Raw genomic sequence first — 24,721 nt, forward strand, 5'->3', positions numbered from 1 at the left:
AGAGTAGATGACATTCTGGCTGGGGCATAGCAGGATCATTAGCATCCTTGTATGGTTCATGATATGGTATTATGGTAAAAGGTAGCTGTTTTGATGACCACATAAATTACAATGATGGAATAGACTACTGACACTCAGTCATGAGGGGCATTCATCAACTGAACTGTATGATTTTGAACTGCTTTATTTTCATTTTGCCATACACATACATATTTTGAATCACAGTTGGTAAATTTGTATGCACAGCCTTGATGAAAAGCAGCTCTTTAGCTGATCGCAATCTTTTACCTTGCTGAAATGAATAAAATTAAATGCAATGCACTTCAATCAATTAACTCACTCACTGTCAAACCAGTGACCCTTTGCTCTAGAACTGAACAGAGTGCTATCAATGTCATCTTCCTCCTCTACAAAAGTCTTCTTCTTTGACCCAACCTTTGACCTGTCCGGTGCCTTGGACTTTTTGGCACGACTGGACACAAAATGAGATGGATTCCTCTGTATATTGTCCTGCCTGGTTCTCCTCCGGCTAGGAGGACTCTCTGCTTCCGCGTCCCAGTGAGGCCCCGACCTAAGTCCTGCATGCTTCCTGATGGGCACATGCTGCAGAGCCTTGATCCAGTCCCCAGAGGCATTCAGCTCCAAAAGAATCTTAATCATCTGGTCCAAGGTCAGGTTCTTTGCACCTGTTGCCCACTGCAGGTGTCTGTCCAGTGGAAGACGGGCATGCTCAATGCCATGGCGCTTGGCCCTGGCCAACGACTGACCAGTGTAGATGATGTTGCGGTCTACCAGGGCACCAATCACATGAACCTTGTCCGAGTCGAATGACTGGAGAACGTTGGGTGAATCTGCACTCATGTAGATGAGCTGGTCTTTAGGGAACACCTCCAACAGATCCTTCTCTGTTTCATTCACCATGATATTCTCCAGAGAATCCCCAAGGATATGCCTTAACCGTTTCAGAGATTGGGTCTCCTCAGTCAGACCAACCCAGTGAATGGCAAATGGGTCTTTGGCATGCTTGTTTGCATTCATTGAATGTAGTAGTTGCTGCACCAGACTTGAAACTTCTTGTCTCCGCATGAGGTCCTCATAGCTGAAGTCGAATGCAATCTTTGGGCCAAACATCATGCCAGCTGCCAATCTGGACTGGTCAAACTGCAGCATTGCATTTCCATGGACACGCAGCAGGTACCGATTTGGAAATTCATCCAATTCCTCATCAACCTTCAGGGCCCTCTGCTCTGCCTTCTGACGGGCACGCTCCTCTTTCATCATTTTTTCTTTTCTTTTGATGATCTCTTTCTTTGCAAGAAAACGCAGAAACTTCTTCCTACCAGATTTTGTAGTCAGGGTCATATAGTGTTCTAAGTCCATGTCTGAAATGCTCTCTGGGGCTTGCCAGCCAATAGTGAGAAGATCTGCCACTTCCTTCCTTGCGTCTTCTAGCTTGGACTTATCTGTACTGGTAGCTCTGCTACCTACTTCAGTTTGCTCACTGCTTGCACTGGATAATGTTCGATGAACTGTATCATATGCACCTGAACTGAATGAAACATTGTTCTTCCTGCAAAAGGGAAGTAATTTAGGTGGGTGTGCAGCATACTTAGCACTCACTGCTGCACATAAATTGGTTGCATTCTTGAACTTTCCACTGCTCTGGGCAGTCTGCAGTCCTGCAATCCTGATAGCTATTGTCCGTAACATCTTGACCACATGACTCTGGTGTGAAGACACCTAATGCAAAGTGGGAGAAAGAGGAGTAATGTGTTAGTGATTTGAAGAAAAAAAAAACCCACACAATCAATTGATTTGCACATATTCATTGTATCTTGTAATTCAGACTACAGTCTGATTATGAAAGATATAAATGCTCATTCCATCAATCCTCCACTTCTGTTCAATGAACTCCATGAGAGCCTGTGTAACCATGAGACAGTAAGCTATAAAAATTTATCGCCCCTCTTCTTGAAAAAAAAAATATTGTAATTATTATTCTCACTTATATCAGACTCTCTGTGATGTCTTTATTCTTGTCTTGGCTTTTAAATTCACTTTTCAAACAATTATTGAATTCATGCTGTGTTTGGTATCTTGAAACAAAGCAAAAAACTTATTCACTTCACCCAAACCTCAAACATCCCATATTTTTCAGGAATAACATCTAATGTTTATGATACCCAGGCAGTGATTCTTTTGAGTTGATTACTTGCTGCAGGGATATTGCTGTTTATGTACAGTGTATGGCTAACACTGCAGGAGTGAATATGAAGTATTGAAAGTTAAAACAGACAAAAGACACTTCAAGAAAAATCACTCAGATAAAAAAAAGAGCATTAAATGTGGACCTGGGCCAGTACACACACACACACACACACACAGCATTTTGATCATATGAATTTTAATCTAATGCACAATACATGATTATGTACCGTATATTGTTTTGTGTTGGACATTTTACTCAAAACACTGCCCATTTTTTTCTTATCTCTAAACTCAAAACTTAATGAGATAATGAAGAGAAGTTGTGCTCAGAAGCGTCACAGAACACTTACTTAAATACTACTAGTACGTACTAGAGTAACCAATTAATCCCTGTTTGCAAAAGGGTGCCTATTTGCAGCAGGGGCAGTTTCATGCAATGATAATCACAGAACAGCTAAAGAGCATCAAGTGTACTTATAGTCCCACTTTAGAACAAAAGTGGGAGTTACTCGCAGGTGTTATGGGAAGTGAGCATACTTTCACACCTGATTGGGTCTTTTCATCAATGAATGAAATGGCCCCTGCCACAAAGATGACTGTCGGCTAGCGCCAGCCGCGTTGCCATTACAGTTTCCATTCGCCACATCACACACACCGCACCCGCGAGCACTCACGGACACAGTTTCAGATGGCCACACGGCTGTCTGTCTTTTATGGAATAAAGTGCATTTCTATAATATCTCATTGAGATGGCAACACGGCTGTCTCCTATGGAATAAAGTGCATTTCTATCTGTCATTGTAGACGGCAACACGGCTGTGTTCTTATGAAGTAAAGTGCATTTCTATATGTGTCATTGAGGTGGCAACACGGCTGCATCGTTGTATGCTGAGCAGGTGATTCTTAAAATTATCTTCTAGACTAACATTATGAAAGAAGAGATTGATGAAAATCAGTTCATTGGGAATGATACTGTGTTATTTGGAATTTTCTAATCGTTTAATGTCAAGTCGACCCCAATGACGTTGCATTAGACGATGTGATTGCTACAGCTACGCTGATGATCACTGTTCAGTCTACCGCTCGCACACCTGCCGTGCACTTTTAACGGACCAATGAACGGATGGCAACACGGCTGGCGCTAGCTGACAGTCAAAGATGCACCTTGTCGCAAATAGGGATGATCAATGATTTACTCTATAGTACTATTAATGCAAGAATACTGTAAAACTACAGTCATCGTGACGTTAATTAATTTATAGCATGGGGTGGAGCCAGCTATGTATGTAGCTGCATCACCATCCTTGCTCTGCTACATACAGCCAGCTACTTGGCTACAGCTACACCTAACTACACGCAGCGCTGTCGCAAATCGCGACAGCGCTGCACCCCTTTTCCTTCGCGGACGTTGTTATCGCGCTTATATCGTTCACTGTTTCCTTCATGAATATCTTTATTAATCGTGGAAAACTAAAATATAAGGAACTATCGTAATCTATGATCATCATTCAATAACCGGTATGCGATTTTTTGTTTAATTACGTCTAAGACTTACCGAAATCTATGGCTGAAATCAGGTCTGTAAACGTCCTTACTGCTTCACTCCTCATCTGCGTGTTGTATGAATAGCATTCACTCTCGTATACTACAACGTAGGTAGTCGCAGATAGTCGGATGACCCCGACTAAAAAAGTTCAAATCATTGCCGGTGCAGCACGCGCGGATCTACTACAAGCTTTACGTAACACATGAAACGCACGGGCGTACGTAAAAAGCAACCACTTCTGAATGCGCATGCGTGGTAGTTTGTTGCTTTTGTGAAGCTCTCGAAGGAAAAGATGCCACGGCACGATCTACTCCGAAAAATTCAACAATAAGGTCTGGATACCAACAAAACGCCGAATTTAACTCAACCATCAGGAAAATACGCTGTAGGTAAGTGTTGACAATTATTTTACTCTTAAAATCATACCAAATAAAAGGTATTTTATGTGATTTTGCTGTCAACAGTGACGGTCGTTAGACAACGTTGAAACACTAACTCATGTCAGACCCTGTTCACAGTGTCTGGTCAGGCTACAGCTACACCCAGTCGCGATCGTGCAGTCAGCCCTCGGATTCTCCTATTCAACGGCATTACACCAGTACCAATAGATGGGACCACATACGCATGCTACGAAACAGCGAGATCATACAGATAAACATAGTTACTCACATAGGTACAGAGTTTAGCTCATGAAAATGAACTTATCATCTAGTTTATTGAACCGATCACATCATATGGTCACTTACTCTGAAACTATTCGCTTGAAATGTTTTGATGAACGAAGTGAAGCGGTCGTCGTCTCGTACCGAAACCCTCGCTCGCATTCAGCGTACATGTACTACGTTCTACACGCACGTACGTCAAGAGACGGGGGCCCGACTATACACGTGCTAGATATTTAGTCTGAGTTCCAGACATATTTTGAAGTCGCGTACCCGTGTAATGACAGTCCAAAAGAAGAAACAAAATACAATGTAAAAGCTTTTATTACCGTTTTTGTTTTCCGTATTACACATCGTGTGCATGAAAGTCAAAGGAAATCAGTTACCGGGATATGTTAGATTTCACGTACCGCTGTGACTCTGGGACTCGATTTCATCTAATTCTGTTGATCCTATCATACACTGAGCTTTGATGCTGGGGAGTCATATCCTGAAAAAGCCAGCCAGTTTCCAGGAGAATGTCTTGCATTTTCCTTTTTTTGTACATATTCGAGGAAACATACTGTTATGGTGACAGCCAAACAAACAAACAATAACAACAACAACGAAACAAAGAAAAAAAAAGGGGGATTGTGGTCAGGTTATGTCCCATTAACCCCACCCCTACCCTATCCCCGCGAACACTAAAACCTATTTTAGCGACCACTTGCCCATAGCGACCACATGGAAATCCCCTAGGAATAGACAAAACGTTTGCTTGTAAGAAGGTACCGGTATAGCTATAGTGACCTCCTGCGTAATGCGACCAGTAACCAGACTAGATTTAGTTTCTGGCCGATGGACGACTGAAAAGTTGCAGACAAGTTTGACTAGTGTCTGTGCCATAAATGTGATGTTATACAGTTTTTATGTTGCATTCTAAAATCATAGTAAGTATTGTTTATAGTATCAGCATCATATCAATGAGTAAATGTACAATAGTATAAAGAAGAATTTAATATGAATATATTTTATTGGTATGATAAATTGGTGCTGTCGTTTTTTGTTCCAGTGTTCCACGTCTTACAAGCCTGGCTTTTTAGTGGAACACTGTTTTCCATCGTTATGATTATTTACTATTTTGTTGCCATGACAAAGTGCATTGTATCTTTTTTTAATGACATCATTAGTGCATATACTTTATATTGTATTTGAAAAAAAAATGCCCCTATCAGACGAATGTAAGACAAACCGACAACTTGTACCGCTTTTAATCATGTTCTCTTTTTCTTCTTTTTTTTTTGGATGATGGAAATAGATAAACTATTAAATTGAATTGAATTATTTTTATGTATAGGCTTATGTAATATATATTATCGTATAACAAATAATGATTATATTGTAACATGGTCGATCAATGAAACAAAATTGCAGTGATGTACACATAATTATCATTGATGAAAACGAATTAAAGATGAACTTCAAAAACTGTCAAGAATACCGTATATACTAACTCGTGTCGAAACTGGATGATACACTTTCATGGAGTGTAGACTGCAAAGCATGACCCATTTTTGTTTAATACATACATAGGAAGTTTCTTTTTCTTTATTCATTGATTACAGACATCTGTTTCTGATTTTACAAACTTAAAAAAAAAAGATTCATGAATCATAGATTACGGAACATTTGACATGGTCCAGGGTAATCATGGTAATCTTGTCAAAATGTCAACCCGTTTTTCTATCGACCAACAAACAAACAGACGAATATTAATACATGATTATTCAATTTCTTCTGGTTTCCAAAGGCCATGACCTATACTACGCATAAAACAGTCAGTTTAAAGCATGGAAGAAAGAAAACAAAAGGTTTACAGCCTGGACCTAACTATAGGGCCTACGGCTTACAGTCGTGGCAGAAATCTGTATAATAAGGCCTAATAGTGGTGTTTAGTTTATAGGCCTACTCCACAGAAAGTATCAGTATCCGGAAGTCGTACATCTCCACTAAAATACATGTAGGCCTACTGCTGAAATTGAAGGGAGTGAACAGGCCGAATAACACACTGCAAGTGAAATGATGATACGAGGGGTGTATGACCGGTTTCAATAAATTAGTTTTGTAGTTTTGACAAGTTGATGACAGCTCAGGCGTAGTCACTAATAAGCTATTTCTATCCATTCATTTATCTGTCATTGCTATTTCTTTTTATTTATTTATTTATTAATTTTTTTTTTTTTATAACGACGTTTCTACCGTCCCTATTATCTGAGTCCGGGGCCTCCCCGACCATCGAATAATATTTGCGCCTTATGGAACTCCGGGGTGAGAAGTCAACTACTGCAGTAGGCTCTAAGTTGAATTCGCCTACAATATGCTCTAAAATGTGCCTTTTCATTGTAAAAATGGGGGAAAAAAAGAGAAAAACCCCACCTTCTCGGCGAGTTTTTGAAATAGCCGCCTTTGGCTCCTTCTATAAGGTATACCTTCCTCTTCCTGAACAAAGCGCCAAAAGAAATTCAAGAAGTCGCTTTCTCTCTTCCTACGAGAGTGCCCAGTCACCTTGTTGCCATTTTTTTAACCTTGACCTTCTCAGGAGGTGCCGTCAACCTAAAATCCTGAATTTAGGGCCTAGGGAGCCTATAAACATGACATCAATGAGAATAATTTTTACCGTGAGGCGCTATCCTGCTACACCCATGTAGTCGCAAAGACTGCGAAACATCCGCAATGAAACCTCTCATGCATAAAGCAACATTATAAAAAAGTGGAATAAACACACACACACACACACAAATTCAAATTCAATGAGAAAGCTCCATTGTTTCCTTATTATCCACACGATGTAAATTCCGGTGTCGAAATTTAGCAAAATTAATATAGGGCCTACTACGGACCTCCCTATGTTACAGAGTGAGTTGTCTGAATTCAGTGCTTCTCGATCAATGGGCCGCGAAGGGATCTAGCAGGGAGGTGGCCCACCTCCCTGGATCTAGACATGTAAATGGGCTTTAAAAAAAAACAAGAAGAAAAAAAAAACTTTGTAAGAGCCAGCCAACAGGCAGGCCCTCGGATTAAAAAAAGCTGGAGGAGCACCGGCGGGTTCGCTCGTTCTCTCTCTAACCCGGAAGTGAATGAGATATCCCGTGCATGCTCGTGCATACGTGGCTTCCCTTGGCTTGCTCGCTTGAGCTCGGCGAATGATCGACGATCCACGAATACTGTACGCGCAGTATAGGCATACAGTACAGTAAAGAGAGGCTAATTCTCTGCTGCTGACCTCTTCGTGCCCACTGAGGGACCTGGAGGAGATCTCAAAGTAATCCCTTTTCATCTTTCCGATTCCTCAAAAGAATCCAAGATGATTAGGTCATTTTTACTCATTTGTATTTTAGCTGTCTCTTTAGCAGCAAAACAAGAGACAGTCAATGCAGATTTGATAAATACGAAGGTTGAGAGGACAGTTGACATCGCATCACAACTTGTGAAGATATCGTCAGCAGTAACTGTTGAGAATGGTGGCAAAGCTCCAGCAGGATCTTTTCTTTTTGCTGTGGAAACCTCCCTCAATGAAAAGATGTCTTTTGTTGGAGCCACTGTAAGTACTAAAAACAGGTTCTTCTCTTATTTCATGGTCCAAATCTATCTCTTTAATCAGTTTCTCATCCATCGACCTACATGAAATTACACGTATGGGACTAAGATGCTTGAATAATGTAGGGCGGCTGCGCTGCTGCCTATCAAGCTAGCCAAGCAAGCTAAAAACTAAAAGGTAAAGCCTCCCCTGGCCTGGATCCTGATTCTGGAGGAGGCTTCCTGAAATCAAATGTTGAGTATCCTTTCATATTCTAACAGCATAAGTACATAAACGCCTTCCTGATTTGGGGACTTCTCGTCTTTTCTACTAGGGGTGACTAGCTGGGTTGCTGGGATGGGATGCAAGTGTTGGGACTCGACCTCTAAAAGTTTGCTAACCATCCTAACGAGTAACGTTTAAAACAGTTTTCTTCTTGATGACAATTGCTCTTTCAAATTTTCCTGATTTTGATGTTATCATTAATGTGGTTACTGTAAAACGAGGAATACTATGTTAGCGTGCATTTTGATTTCGCGAATTTCGCAAGAGCCAAGACACTGCAAGATTGGCAAAATTAGAAATACATGTGAAAGTTCTTGTCTACACTATCTCTATTTTGTTAGATCTAGTAAATCTACTTTACACAGAGGCAAGTTGCAAAAAATTTCATGCCGCGAAAAAGGCCGTCGGCTCCAATTCACGAAAATTTCATGCCGCGAAAATATTGTGTTTTACAGTATGTAGAATGGTGAAGTAAGCAAGCTGCCCATATTCGACCATAACGCCGTTCAAAAGTCAACATATGACTGCTGGCTACATCCTACAGGTGCTTTTTGTGCATGATCAAATTTTGGCAAGGGAGGTCAAACTTTGTGGCAGTTTTTTTTGCAGAACCGTGTTCTGAATGAATGAACAAAATTGCCCCAGCAGCAAAAATAGGCACCCTGTCATGATAGGGATAACTACTCTAGTATCTGTAGTAAATTTATTGAGTACTAACAAAATTAGAGTTCTACTGTACTGTAGAAAGTGGTATAAATCAGTGTAAATTAAAAAAAAAAAAAATGTTTGCAGCCCTGACCCTGGCCCTGATGCCCCTGGGAAAGAAATAGATAATGAGCACAAGCAAAGCAAGTGTTACTGTGAGCTGCAGGGTGCTACATAACTTTTTTTTTTTTTTTTTTTTTTTTTTGCCACTTGCCTGGTCAGGCAAGCAGATTTTCAAATTGTTGCAAAACACTTGCCCAAACATGAAATTTTACCAGCTCAAGAAAGTCCCAAAAATATAAGAAAATGGTGGAGAAAATCACTTGTACATTGTAAGTCAAGGGCTTGATAAAACACAATCATATGAATAAGCAGCACACATTGATTCACATGCTTAAAACACATTGGAGTGACAAACTTGGTTCAATTGAGTGTTCACGTTGCATTGCATTACAGCTTCTTCACGTAAGTGTTGGAAAGTTGCTGAAATAAAATTAAAGTGCATTGCATCACTAAAGTCTAAACAGTCATCTTTGGGCTTCTGTATGATTGATCTGGGGGACTTGAAGGGGGGGGGGGGGGGGAGTGATAAAAGTAGGCTTCAAAACTTTTTTCTTTCCCAATTTGGGCAAGCATTGTCTTCTCATTTTTCCAAAATATTTGCCCGGCTTAGATTTTTGCTTGCCCTAGGCAGTTGGGGAAAGTGCTTATGTAGCACCTTGATGTGAATCATCATACATTGTAGTTCATACTTGTATTGGTCAGTCTTCACTTTGAGTGTAATTAGAACTGGATTCTTGCTGACCTGCACCATCTTCCAGGGACAGCCCGACAGTGCAGATAGTGTTGGTGTACTGGTAGACCCCTAGCCAAGTGTTATTTAACTCATCCTACAGCTCTCTTTTGAGTCTGGAAAGGAAGAAAAGTCCTTCCAAGAGATCCCAACTACCTGCACACATACTCTGTGACTGCTATGGCCGTGGTGGTATTTTTCACCTAACTTTGTCCACTTGCACAACCTTCGGTTACATAAAATGATCCATTGCTTGGAATACAGGCAACTCTTGTTAAAAGAAAAACCTTGGGACAGGCAGTTTTCTCGCATTATATCAAAATTTTATTCTGGTGTATAAAGATGTATAGATGATAATTTTGGACCTGAATTTTTACTTTGTTGCAATGAGAATTTCTTTATAACTGTGTGCGATAATAAGAGTGCACTGTATTATTTGTTGGAGACTTCATAACCTGCTGAGAAATGAATAAATGCATGAAGAAATTAAACATTTAACTCTGCAATACTACATCTCTCCATTTTTTTGTGACATCAGTTTCAAGTGTCAATGGTTATTCTTTTTTCTTTTCTTTTTTTGGTTTATAGAAATTTACTTTCTCTTTTTGTTTCAAATGGAACATTTACTTTATTTAGGCCAGACTTGCTGGTGCTTGACTGCTTGCTGAGTGAGTGAGACAATGTATGAACAGAAAACTTTTTTTCAGTTGAACGTATGCCTTAGATTTATGAATTCTCTTTGTTATAGACTGGCTCAGGAGAAGATCAGGTTACTCTTGCTGTTGCTGCTGCTAGTGTCAAAGGTCAAGAGTAAGTATGAAAAGCAAAAAATCAGTGATACTTTGCATCTCATTTACAGTAGGTGTATCTCTTTTCTTTGGCAGCAATGTTATCTGCGAGCAAGGGTTCTACATTGCTAGAAATAGAATTGTAATTTTCTTTCACCCCATTTTTAAAAAAAATTTTATTCACAGCCAGCTTTGATTGTGATCTACGTAGATGTAGACCTGTTTTGCCACATCATGATGTTGCCAAAAGAGATCTAAATCTGTTTAATTGTATCCTATGAGAGACAAAAGTTTTATTAAATGTCTTTGTTTTTAATATTGTATATAATTTTTCAATAAAACAGCATCAACATAATGATTGAATTGATTTTAGTGAGCAGTATTCTATATTCATTATCATTATTTTTTTGTTTGTCAGCTAGTTTGATAGTTTCTTTCTCACAGCTGTCTTTTATGGACTGGCACAAGCTGAATGATTAGGAAATCACCTGATAATGAGCTATTGAACCTATGACCATCTGTCCACTTCTCTTTCAGGGGAGTACCATTCTACAGTGTCAAGTTGGAAAAACCCACTGCAGGCTGGTGGTACCATTGATGTCACCATAGAAACCATTTTTTGCCCACTCTCTTCGACCGTACCCAGCCAGGATCACTCAGAGTGAGAAGCAGTATGTGGAGTTTATTGGCAATGTCTACCTCCTGTCACCGTACGCTACCAAAAACACAGACAACTAAGGTAAAATATATTGGTCTTTACTGTCATACACATGAAAGCAAAGCAGATGTATGTAACGGTTTTGATACACGTACCTTTGTCTGAATTTTGGTCCAGATTGTGATGTAATAGATTGATTCTGTAGTGTATTCAGATTTTATGCATACTCTGTTCCCAAAAATTGCCCTTAGCAACCACAAAGTTTGCCAGAGCCTTGCCCTACCTAGCAACAACTAAGTGAATTCCAGCCTATGGATCATAATAGGAGGGAGCAGGTGAATTAAATGTATCATTACTCGGCTGTAGGAAAAGAAAACATCCATAAACTGTAAACAAAACAGAAACAGTCTATTAAAGCATTTATGCCATATCCAGTACACTTCTTTTTGGTCAGATGAGATCTTTTTGACTGAGAATCGACGTCTGCTGACTTCATGACATGAACAGTATGAATATTGTAGAAGTTGAACTGACCTATTTTTCACGAACTTTTTAATTTTTTTTTTATTTTGAGGGAATCAGCTTTGAATCATGAAAAATGACAACCCACAAAAATATCATTGAAAAAGAAAAGCCATGCTAGCGCTGGAGCACGCACAACTATTAACTACTGTGAATCTATCACGCTGCCTGGGCCATGATTACTAGACCCTTGCAACCATAAAATTAACAACATGCAAATATTTCTGACAAGTAGCAATTTACAAAAATATCTCTGTACACGTGAAAATTTCATCTGGTACAGAAGTAATGTAAGAGTTTCTAGTCAGTCTTGCCATCAGTTAATATATTTCCAGACTTTTTTTTTTTCTTTAACGTCAATCGTGTAGTTCTGCCCACCTTCATAGGGACCGTAAGTGATGCTGTCTTCAGCATGATTACTAGACCCTTGCAACCATGAAATTAACAACATGCAAATATTTCTGACAAGTAGCAATTTACAAAAATATCTCTGTACACATGAAAATTTCATCTGGTACAGAAGTAATGTAAGAGTTTCTAGTCAGTCTTGCCATCAGTTAATATATTTCCAGACTTTTTTTTTTTCTTTAACGTCAATCGTGTAGTTCTGCCCACCTTAAGTGAGTTTCTATGTTTTATTTTTGTTCCAGGTGCTGATTTCCTCCAGCAATGTTGAGTCTTTCAACAAGGTGAACCCAGTCTCTCACAGTGAAGACAGCATCACCTACGGTCCCTATGAAGATGTGGCACCAATGACACGGGTGAGAGAAACATTCAGATTCTTTCACACAGCAATTACATGAGCCCTTTTGTATGATGTATCAGTGGGAAGGAATGCATATCAATTTTGCTGTTGTGGGTGTGTGCCCTTGGAGCCAATATTATCTTTTGTATTCTCTGCAAAAAAGAATGATGTGCCCTCTTCTGTTGGGCATGGGGGGGGGGGGGGTCTGCTGATGGTGTTTAGGTGGATAGGATAAGATATATCTGGCAGTTGATTGCCATAGAAACCTTCCCTTTTGATGGAAGGTTGGTAAGCAGGTACCTCCCGGCTGGTGTCAAAGTTGTGTGTGTACTTGCCACTCTGTTGAAAAAAGAAAAATGCTCCTCCTCATTTCAAATCTTTGTCTTGTCCATCTCTTGATCCAACAGGAGGCCCTGAAGGTCCACTATGAAAATAACTTCCCCTTTCCTGACAGTGACCACGATGACCCGCGTCATTGAGGTCTCCCACTGGGGCAACATTGCAGTGGAGGAGACAGTCGATGTCAGCCACACGGGAAGCGCTGTTGAAGGGATCGTCTTCTCCAGGTACGACTACCAGCGTACCCAGGACGGATATTCCTCCATCAAAATCATACAAGGTGAGATGCTCCACTGGTGCTTGTTTGTCATCTGCTCATTTTTAACCAGAATTCATTCTGACAAATCTACACCCCCCCCCCCCCCCCCCCCCCAAAAAAAAAAAAAAAAAATAAATAAATAAAATGATAAATAAAATGAATAAATAAAATTGTGAATTGATCTATATCTCTATGATCTTAAATGTGCAAATTTAAAATTGTTAGCAAGACTTAAATAGCATCTAAACCCTACTTCTAGCATGTATCAAACATGTGTCGATATATCCTGCCAATAAATTCTTTTCTGCTTGTTGATATGATATTGATATTTTAATAGTGAATGGGGTTAATATAGTGGCAGGAGATATCCAGAAAGCATGATCGTAATCATAGGACCTTTATCAGAGTGCTTTGCAGCAACAACTTATTGAATACATTAATATTGGAAGGAGTCACAATTTTAATTATAGCAGTGGTCAAGATCAACCATCATTGTATCATATGTAAACACATTAGTAAAGGCTACAGAGGAAGAGTATTTGGATTACTGTTAAATGTACGCTATTTTAATATTTGGTTATCAGACTGTCTTGCCCGCCGCTGCCCGTGATGTGTATTATCGTGATGAGATTGGCAACATCTCCACCAGCAACCTCATCGAGCATGACGATTACGTTGAGGTGGAGCTTCGACCCAGGTTCCCCCTCTTCGGTGGATGGAAGACCCATTACTACATGGGTTACAATCTTCCAAGCTACGAGTACCTCTACACCTCAGGTGAGTAGGTCTTGTCCCTGCCCCCGATATGTTGTTTCATTACATTAGTATGTCCATTTCTGAGCTGTAGGAAAACTTTGGCAGTAGCCCAGAAAGGAAAATAAATTTCCCTGTAACTGTTCCCAAGAAAATGATACAGGGTAAATGAGTTTATACTCCAATTCTCAGGGTGTTCTTTTATTTGTTTTCCTTTTTTTTGGGTAATTGTGAAGACAGAATTGGGGATTTGTGTAGAATGTCAAGCAGTCTGCAGTCTATAGTAATTTCAATTAAACAAATTATATCCTAGGAGTGTTTACTGATGTCTTGACAAAAAATTGATGTCACTTTTCATGTGTTTTGAACTCGCGACAAAATGTCATACAAGTAACTGACATGCCTAGGAGGAACCAACTCCAGTTTGGTTAATAGTCTGCTGTGAAAGGTTACAGTGTATATCAATTTGTTCATTTTCCTGTTGGCATAGGTGACAACTACATCCTAAAGATGCGCTTCTTGGACCACATCTATGACGATATGAATGTGGATGAACTGATAGTGAAGATAATCCTTCCAGAGGGATCAAAGTAAGTAGGATCTATGTTATCCACATCCTGTGTGAATTTTCCTTTTCTTTTCGTTTGCTTTATTGTCTTGTCCATTCCTTGTCTATTTTTTCAAGAATTTTACTGTTGAAGAATAGAGGAGTTTTTTGTCTTGAGCTACAAGTGTTAATGTGTTTGATTAGGCCGCCAGAATCTATTACATCAGTTATGTTTGGTGATTTGGTGATATATATATTATATGAGACACTCTATGCCATTGATGTCTGTGTTCATTGTACAAGAAATTGGTTTTTGGTTTAGTAATTAATGATTATGTGTTCTATGTGTTCCCATATATTTGAATATCAAACTGGAATCAGTTACATCAGATATATTTGATGGTTTGATGCAAGACACCTCTATTCGTGATGTCCTTATTTTTAGCATAAGAAATGTCCTAATTGTTTGATAATGAATCATTATGTGTTCTATGTCTGCCCATAGGAACATCAAACTGGAAACCCCATACCCAGTGAAGCGAGCTGCTGATGAGAAACACTACACCTACCTGGACACCATTGGACGCCCTGTCGTCGTTGCCTCCAAGAGGAACTTGGTGGAGCAGCACATTGCAGACTTTGAGGTAAATCACAATATACCTTGATAAATACTAGTTCATCACTGGTCATTTGCTGTTTACAGTATAATTGTTACATATGCTGAGAAAGTTGCAGGTGACCATGCTGTGACCTGGGGCACTGGTTCCAAGGGTCCTGTCACGGAGTTGAGATCCCATGGGGTAATAATATCAACACTGCCCCAAGTAAAATAAGGCTATATCTATTCTATAAACTAAATGTACTTGGAAGAAATTTTACTTGGTAGATCATGATTGCACTAGTGTGCACTCATATCAGATGCTGTCATAGGCTGTGTTTATCAACTTCCCCTGTTTAAACGACTTTCGAAAGCCCTTTGGATAGTCCTTTCGAAAGCCCTGTCCACTCCCCTGTATTAATGTGCCGCTTGTTTTCGTCGGCTGCGTTTATCAACTTTCCCCTGTTTAAAAGGCTTTCGATAGCCCTTTCGATAGCCCTTTCGAAAGTCCTTTCCATAGCCCTTTCGAGAGCCCTTTCCAAAGCCCTGACTGCCTGTACTATTAATGTGCCGCTTGTTTTCTAAGAAGGGACGGCGAAAAGCAATTACCATCATAAAGACATAATTATCTCCCTTTGAGAGTGACAAGTCATGATACAATGCCACATGAATCAATTGTCTGGCCTATCTGTGAGGCAGCTCCAGTTTAGCACATACTTCAAATATTTCTGAGTGGCGGCATGAGACATGGGATCAAAGGGAATGAGACTTTTGTTACTCTATTTCTCAAACCTTGTTGGTGAAAGAAACACCTCCTTGTTCCAAGCATATGCGTGCATTACACACAGCCGTATACACCTGTGTACACGTACTCGTGTGCACTTTACGTGGCGCGCGTCTTTTCAGAAACCGGAAACGCATGGTTGCGTAACTGCAGTAGGGCGACCTAAAGGGCTTTCAAAACAGCTTTGCATTTATCAACTTTGAAAGGCTTTTACAAACAGGTTTCTGATAACCTGTTTGGGAAACCTGTTTGGATCGTCACAAATTTGGGGCTTTCGAAAAGGCTTTCCTAAAGGGCTTTCAAAACTGCTTTGCGTTTATCAACTCGTGAAAATTCCTGGAAAGCTGTTTGGATAACCTGTTTCTGCCGAGAAAGGAGAGTTGATAAACGCACACTTTTGTAAAAGGCTTTCCTAAAGGGCTTTCAAAACAGCTTTGCGTTTGTCAACTCGTAAAAATTCCTTGAAAGCTGTTTGGATAACCTGTTTCTGCCGAGAGAAGGAGTTGATAAACGCAGCCATAGATGTCAGCATTGCGATGGCATCGGATACTTAAGAGTTGCCTGCTGTGCAATGGCAGCCAAGCATTAACAGTACATGTTAACACGTCTGTGTATATATCGTGTACATACAAAGAGAGGGCGGTTTAGTATAACGAGGTGGTTTGGGACAGTGGGGCTGCAGCTGCAGGCAATATCATTTATATTTGCCCCAGATTTCGACCAATCAGAATCAAGGATTCGTCAAATAAGATACCATTATATATAGGCAAGTATTCACCATGAACCGACGTACTGATTGGTCATGTAATGCTGATGTTCATTGTGATCTCCTCCTCCTCCTCCCACAGCTCCACTACACTTTCCAGAAGTTGCTTCTCCTCCAAGAGCCACTCCTGGTGGTCGGAGCCTTCTACCTCCTCTTTGTCACCATCATCATCCTCGTCCGCCTGGACTTCTCCATCTCCAAGGTAAGTGACCGATGTTTGATCAGGGAGCTGCAAGTGCTCGTGTGGATGTTTGCAGAAAGACTTTTTAGAGCACATATATTGTATTGTGACAGGAAAGAGATTTGATTTTGACGTAGCAGACTTGTAGATTGGATTGAACAATTGTTAAAGAAAGTTTGAAGTGTGTGACGCTAGATATTATCCATAAACAATGTTGTAAATGTTTCAAATTTTATTACATTATAATGTGTCCTATGATCTTGCTTGTATCGTAGTTGGATGAAACAGGGGCAACAAGCATTTGAATTTTTCCTTATCCACATGAGATGACAGCTGGCAGTTATCTGTCACATAGGGTGCGTTCGAGCGCTGTCCTAAAGCGTACCGTACTGTACTGTACCCGCGCCAGAGGAGCGCTCGAACGCTCCTAAAGTGTACCGTACCGTACTGTACGGAGCCAAAAGTGGACCACTTCCCAGTGTGCTCCAAAAGCGTACCAAAGCGTACCAAAAGTTCGTTGTAAAGCATGCGCGTATCATGCGCATATGTCACAATGCAAAAACATCATTGTCTTTGTTCGGGACAGGTGCAAGTAGTTCAAGCACAAGGTGGATGACATTCTTGCTACAAACATGTATGACCTTTTCTAAAAATAACTCGTGAGGTACGCTTTCTCCACAGAGCGCTCAAACGCTCCAAAACTGGCACAATTCGGTACGGTACGCTTTGGTTTAGTTCGCTTTGGTTCGCTTTAGAGCGCTCGAATGCACCCATAGAATAATAGAGTGGAAAATATTGTAGATTTGATGCAAAGCTCTGCAGAGAATGCTATGGCTGTGATGGGGAAAGTAATTTTTGGTTTCCAGCACTAATCTGTCTTGCCCTTGCATCCCCCCCCCCCCCCCACCCAGGATGAAGTGTCCGAGTCCCGCCTGAAGGTGGCCAGTCTCGTTGAGGAAGTGGCTTCCCAGCAGACCAAGCGCGGCCGCCTCACCAAACGCTATGAGGACGCCATCAGCAAATTCAAGTCCACCAAGGACAACAACAGTGAGCATTTTTCTCTTTTTCAATTTCAATTGAAAAAATAAGAAATAAAAAAAGATTATCTTCATATACTGTCCTGGTGAAGTTTTCAAAACAGGCCATACATATCCTATTCATGTACCGTGATGTTAAGAAAATGTACCTCAGGGTTCCATGTCATGTTACAAATAATCAACTTGCGCAAACAGGTAATTACTGTATAATGGCTATACGGTACTGTTCCAGGTGATATCTCTTATGATATTATTTAAACTTAAAATATCTCTTATGATATTATTTAGACTTAAAATATCTCTTATGATATTATTTAGACTTAAAATAATGAGTTTGAAACATTTCTGTTATCCATCTTTCTGTGTTGTACAACATTTTGTAAAATATGGCCTGTTTTCTTGAGAGCACCTACCATTGATCAATTTGATGATAATGGTGCATCAAGGGTTTATTGTTCATATGAGAGTGACCTAATTATAATACATGTTTGTTTTCATAATTCATGGTGGTAACACTCGTGCGTGTTAGCTTTTTAATGCATATTGTAATGATTTATCTCATAAATCATTTTAATATTTTGTTGAATTATAATGATGTTGAATTGTGTTCTGTGATGTGCAATATTCATATTAAGATTAAAAGAACTGTTCTTTTTTTGCAAGATGTTTTAACTTTATCCCAATATATTGTATTTGATATGTCCACATCCTGTTTATGATGCGTGTCGTGTGATTTTGTGAATTTATTTCTGTCTAAATCTTTTTTTTTTTTGTATTATTAAGTCTTGAAATGAAATAAGTCTCGGCTTAGTGAGCAATGAATTAGAATTGAATTGAGAATTGAAATTCTAAGACCAGTCATTTACATCATGTGTACTGTGAGACCGGATGCCAGATTCAAATCATTCTCTATCCCATTGCTCTCCATTCTCAGCTTTCCGCGCCACCTTGAAGAAGCTGGACGGTGAACACCGCGCTGCCACTGATGCCGTCAAAGAGGTTCTGTCCTCCATCAACAAAGAGAGTGCTGAGGTTGGAGATAAGGTACGTTTGCATAGTGTAGACAGGACTTAGTATATACACCATATGTTTAGCGAGTCAAATTTTTTGTGAATCAGGATTGCCCAACAATTCTACAAGTGCTTAAATTTGCTATTGCGGAGCACAGTAATGAATGGAGAAATGTATGCATGCACGTTGCATTCATGTCGGGATCAAAGAAGTTTTTTTGTGGGTGTTCTTAAATTTGCAAAATAGCACACTATTTGAGAAATTTATGAAAAAAAAAAAACCAAAACAAATTGTGAAATACATGTACGCAGGTGTATGTGGTGTATTCTTTAGATATGCATGTAGCAAGTGTATAGTATGTGAACTGCAATGTGGCAAGCAAAAAGGACTTCTATAGGAATGTGGCAAGCAACAAGGACTTCGATAGGCATGTGGCAAGAATAAAGTGTAAGAACACATTCAGTGTGCAAACATAGGATGATATTTTGTCATTGTGTCTCCATGGGATTATATGTGCTGAAACATACTTCATGTGAGTGCTACTTAGTCAGTGTTCTTTGTCAGCAATAATGGAAAAACAGAAAAACCAGAGATATTGAATGCTGTTTCGGTATGCCTCCCACATGTTGCTCTGCAGGTCGGGGAAATCCAGAAGCTGAGTCGCCAGCACAAGGAGCTGATCCAATCGGCCATCACCAACGCCGAAAAGGTCGTGGCCGGAAAATTCACCAAGGGTCAGTACGTGGACGTGGACAAGGCCACGACGGCTAAACGCAACGAGCTGGAGGCAAAGATTGAGTCCATCCTCGCAAGTCTTTGAAATTTGAAATATCACTGTAGATTGGCACACTATTAGAGAGTTTAGGGTAATACTTTAAAAAATAGAAACAAACTTTTTCTTGATTAGAAACAGACTCCTTCAAGACAGGGAAAAAATCAAGCAGCAGGTAGATGTACAGTTTGATGTCGGGGTTTGTTTGGTATTTAAAAAAAAATTCTGCTTCTTCCTCACCCTCTGCATTTTTAAGTTTTAGTAGTGTAGTTAAGTTTCTTATGTCAGCTGTGAAAAGTGCAAGGCCAGAATTGTAGGTTCGTCTTTATCTTTTGCTCTGCATTATGAGAAAGGCATGATGTATCACAAAGTTGCGCTGTTTATTACACACCTCTATCATGTCACTATGTATGTTTTCTTAATATAACAAATGTTTGCATCTGACAAGTTTCATGCATGGTGCAGGATGACCAGAGAACTTGGTTTCTGCTTGACAGGACTTGTGCTCCTGTTTTCAGAGGAAATTAGAAATATTCAAAGCTCATTTTGAAAATCAAGACCTTGAAGTGCTTGAGACGGAGTCATACGCATACGGTTAAAACCTGTGTGTAATGGTCATGAAGGTAGTCAGTGGAAAAATTATCACATTTGGCCACTGTAGAGTGGACATCAGCATGCAGTTATAATTATGATAATATAATTATTGTAATATCAATGCTTCTGTGTGGGATATTTGAGAGGAGAGGGACTTCTTAAGAAAGGTATTAGCTTGGGCAAATTTGGGTATGCCGGTGATAATGAACGTATCATAAATATATTTAAATCTTTTCAAAAGATGTGAGGACTGAATAAAAAGAAGAAGAAAACATTCCAAAGTGTAACTAATTCACCAAGAGCCAGTTTACGCAAGTGATATGATTTGGCGTGTGCCTTCACTTCCCCTGTGATATCATTTGACAATAAAATTTGAGTATGAAACGTTAAATCTGTTTTCTCAGCTGCCTCTTGTAAATTAAATTATTTTGATGGTGTGTGTTTGCAATGAATGCAAGTATGAATGTAGTGGACAAGCCACGATTTTCACTAATGACATTGCTTAATTGTTTTTCTCATGCATGGTTATACATGTGCAAAGTTTGATTGTGAGATTTCATTGTTCTGTACAAACTTCAAAAACACACAAACAGAAAAGGCAAGCAGATTGCATGATTGCAGACAAGTTTTAAACATGACACACAGTAGTTCAGGAGAAAGGCCAAAATGTTAGGAAACTACTGTTGTCATGACTACCCCTTTGACACAATGTATGTGAAATGCATGCCTTCGTTGAAGGTGAGTCTGCATCGTAAATCCAGTGACGATTAAGGCAGTGAAACAAAACAAGAGATGAATAAAATCGTAAAATTTTTAATTGCCTGAAACTGAGCTGAGACAATATATCTGCACATTGTACAGTCAAACCTGTCTTAGCAGCCACCTCTCTATAGCGGCCTCCTGCTTATAACGGCCACTAAAAAATCCCCCGAACGCAATTGCTGTATTATAGACCCTTTATATAGCGGCCACCTGCCTAACGCGGCCAGCGGCCACTCATTTTGTCTCCCGTGGTGAATATCAACCTGCGTATAGCGGCCACAAAAATTGAGTTGATCCATTAAATCAGCAATGAGTACGATGTCTTTTACGTTCATTGCGTGATTTCTACCGAGTCCTTGCTCAGTCACAATCACACAGACATGATTGACAAAATTAATGCAGCTCTTTGCCACGAAAACCCGTCTTACCACCAACTTGACTAGATTAGATCTAGGCTTCAGTAATGCAGCCCTGAATAGATGCTACAAAGGCAAAGGCAACTCCTAATAACAACTTAGACTGTTACCGAAATGCAGACTAATTAGTGTTTAAGTCCCTTTGAATAAGGACAACATGGTACTTGTCTGGGTATTGTTTCTATAGTTTACGTAAATTTTACACATTATCAATCCTCCATCGAACTCAGCTCTCGTGAACCCTGTTCATGCCAACCGGTATATAGGGATGAACCAGAGCACTTCTCAGGCCCGAAATATTATTTCTAACATCAAAAGAATAGAAGGAGGCAATGATCAAAAGAAAAAAAAAATGAAGTGAATTGTACAACGAAAATTCCCATAATAGCAGAGCTGCTGCACATGCAAACTTATATGTTGGTTGTTTTTGATTTTTTTTTTAAAGAATAACATGCGGTATTTTCGGCTATTAGAAAATGCAAGTATTGAAATTCAAAATGGCCGCCAACCTGTCTATAACGGCCACCTGTCTATATCGGCCACTTTTGTTGTTTCCCTTAAGTGGCCGCTATAGACAGGTTTGACTGTACATGTATACAGTGTGTCCCCCCCCCCCCCCCCCCCCCCCAAGAAAAAAAAAATACCATCGGATTTCCGCATTGAAAACTTTCAAAATGATTAACTTAATGAATGCTATTTCAGGGTCTACATATAAAACATCTTACCTATATTTTGTACAAAACCCCATTCAATTTGGTTATGTGGTCACAGAAAAATGTGGAAATATGTAAAGCATGTCGTGGGTCTGTTTCTTCCAAGTTTAGCTCTTGAATGCTCTTGGAACTACATTAATGTGTGACCACAATGAACAGAACTTGGAGGGAAGTGATTCTTGACATGCTCTAAAAAGATCCTCATATTTCTTTGACCGCTGAAGCAATTCAGATGGGGTTTTCTGTACGATGTTGGTAATAAGTTTCATACCCTGAAATTGTATTTGGATTGATTCACTGTTTTTAAAGTTATCGTAGCGGAGGGTCCTGTTTTTGTTGTTGTTGTTGTTGTTGTTGGGTGTTTTTTTTTTTTGGGGGGGGGGGGGGCACAGTATAGTTGCACAAATTTTTCACATGTGTAATTTCTATACATTGCTTAAAGGAAACTTGCAACTTGTTGTGTTGTGTGGAAAACTAACAGGGAGAACTGGCCAGTCATGAACGTCCCTAGCAAGTTAAGCCTCCCCTATGAGCCTGTCATGTGTTTCAAACAATCACAATTTTTTTAAAAATCTGATTACTCATTTTCCTGCTTTGTTGTCCTCCATTTGTTATGTTCACATGCATATACAGCTGTATATATATATATATATATATATATATATATATATATATATATATATATATATTATATAATACAATGTATACATACATAAATATTTCTGTCTGTGGGTGATATACTTGATTGTATTTTTTACACATGATGAGGTACAAGTAGGTACAAGTACAACATAAATTGGAGCAAAACAATGCAATTGATATTCAAAACATTCTGTATTTCATCGTAGAAATCATGGCCATATATACAAGCAAACACAAATCTTATGCACGTACAACAGGGAGCAAGAAGACAACTCTCAAAATAAATAACAAGTTCTATCCCACCAAATCGAATGCGGTCGTAAAAATGCTAAGGCCTGTGCAGTCCGTAAGTCTAAACACAAAATGCCCAAACCCCTTTGAATATAAATGAACATACAATTCTGACGATGTAGAAATGATTTTGAACGCATATCCCTTAGCAAGAAGGACACACTGCAATATACACTGCAATGAATTTCTAAGGCAGGTCTGTGATTGCTTATAGAAAAGGGTATTTGATTCGATCGACATACTTTTTCTCTGATGAAGTTTTAGTGCTGGGTTTCAGATTTTATATCGCTGTCAGTTCGCCGATTGCGCGCAAAAAGCCCGCGGGAGAAGCGTTTCCCTGATGCTCCAAGGATGCATATAGCACCGGCGATTTTCTTCGGTCTCCCAGTCCGGGGTCGAATAGCCATCGCCTTCAAGTGCATAGATGAAATATTTCCCCTGATGACATCTCCACCAGTCGGAGGATATCGCATTATCCTCGGCCGCTGGAAGTCCATCGGTAGCTTGGAATTTGAGGAGAGGATTCACAGACCACATCGTCTCTATCGCCTTTTTGTTTTGTCTTGTTTTTGTGTTTTCTTTTTTTTTTTCTCAATGACACACAGAAAATTCATTTACGCTCTACATACACAAACACGCCACTAGTCCCAGGACTCTAGCGACGTTTCTCCTATTTATTACATTCCTGACGGACAGCCCTAGATGGATTCAATTCCAGCACTTTAACACATTCATGATTGTCACTTGTGGAACAATCAATGCATGTATAATAAGGCAACTGGTGCTCAGATTTCCCACACGCATGATAGAAAAGAATAAAGCATATATCACAACGTACCCTCGAATGACAAGAAGAGTTATTATTAACATACAGCAATGCAAGTGGGTCAAGTTTCTCGTAAGCGAGACTCCAAGCAAATAGACTAGAAATTAAGGTCGACTGCTCTTGTTTGTTAGGTGGTGGTGTTTTTCTTTCGGGGGGGGGGGTACATGAAAAAAAGTGTAAAAACATTCATGATTTCACCTCCCTGGTTTGATGATATCAAAATTTAAAAGAAGTTTACTTCTTTCGGAGAAGATTAAAAAAAAAAAACCCTCCAAGTGATTACAAAGATCCTGCCGAAGTCTGCAGCGTGAATTGATGTCGCACTTTCGGTGCATTCATACTACAGAGGCCCCAAAGAACGCTAAATCATAATCGAAGGCACGTGCTAAATCACTTCACACCCATTGGCATCAAAACAATATGTTCACGGAATAGCTTGAGCGATACTCACTCGGATTTAATTTCTGCATTAAAGTTTGTAGACAGCTATTCTTTCTCTTTACTGTTGTCGGACGTATGCGTGTCAATCCCGCATTTCTTTTAACTTTTCTTATATTGCTCATTCATCGTTAGGCAAGAAATTGCGTTCATAATTCTGACATTTTTTCCCTTCTATTTTTTACCCCAAGTCGTAATGCATTCTTCTCTTCAAGCGTATACTTGACCGCATATGACATCATCGCCACAGTATACACCGACTGTTCACTAATTTGTGTTGAACAGAATTTATCAACCAGCCTACGTTCGAGTTTTTATGAAAGACCAAAAATAGAACAAAACACGTCATAATAACTCTCAAACAAAACAAACCGACTTAATAGACAACGTAGGCAAGTAAGGGAGCGAATGGTGTACAAATTCTGTCCATTATTTACACAAACAAGCTAGACAAAATAGATTTACAATAAACTGAAACAAACAGACAATCTGATTCTGTTGTACTACATAACAGATGATTGCCC

General features: G+C 39.6%; 1 protein-coding gene and 1 pseudogene across 1 annotated transcript; one reads left to right on the plus strand and one right to left on the minus strand.

The window, feature by feature from the left end:
• Positions 1-336: 336 nt before the first annotated feature.
• On the minus strand, positions 337-1,710 carry LOC139724115 (tRNA methyltransferase 10 homolog C-like). The gene has a single exon (XM_071635317.1). The coding sequence runs from the start codon at positions 1,708-1,710 to the stop codon at positions 337-339; it is 1,374 nt and encodes a 457-aa protein (XP_071491418.1).
• Positions 1,711-7,681: 5,971 nt separating this feature from the next.
• Positions 7,682-20,500, plus strand: LOC139724107 (dolichyl-diphosphooligosaccharide--protein glycosyltransferase subunit 1-like; annotated as a pseudogene).
• The last annotated feature ends 4,221 nt before the right edge of the window (positions 20,501-24,721 follow it).

Source organism: Diadema antillarum, unplaced genomic scaffold (assembly GCF_040938485.1).
Source record: "Diadema antillarum isolate AM-2024a unplaced genomic scaffold, OU_Dant_1.0 scf00000207, whole genome shotgun sequence".
In the NCBI taxonomy this organism is placed as follows: Eukaryota; Metazoa; Echinodermata; class Echinoidea; order Diadematoida; family Diadematidae; genus Diadema; species Diadema antillarum.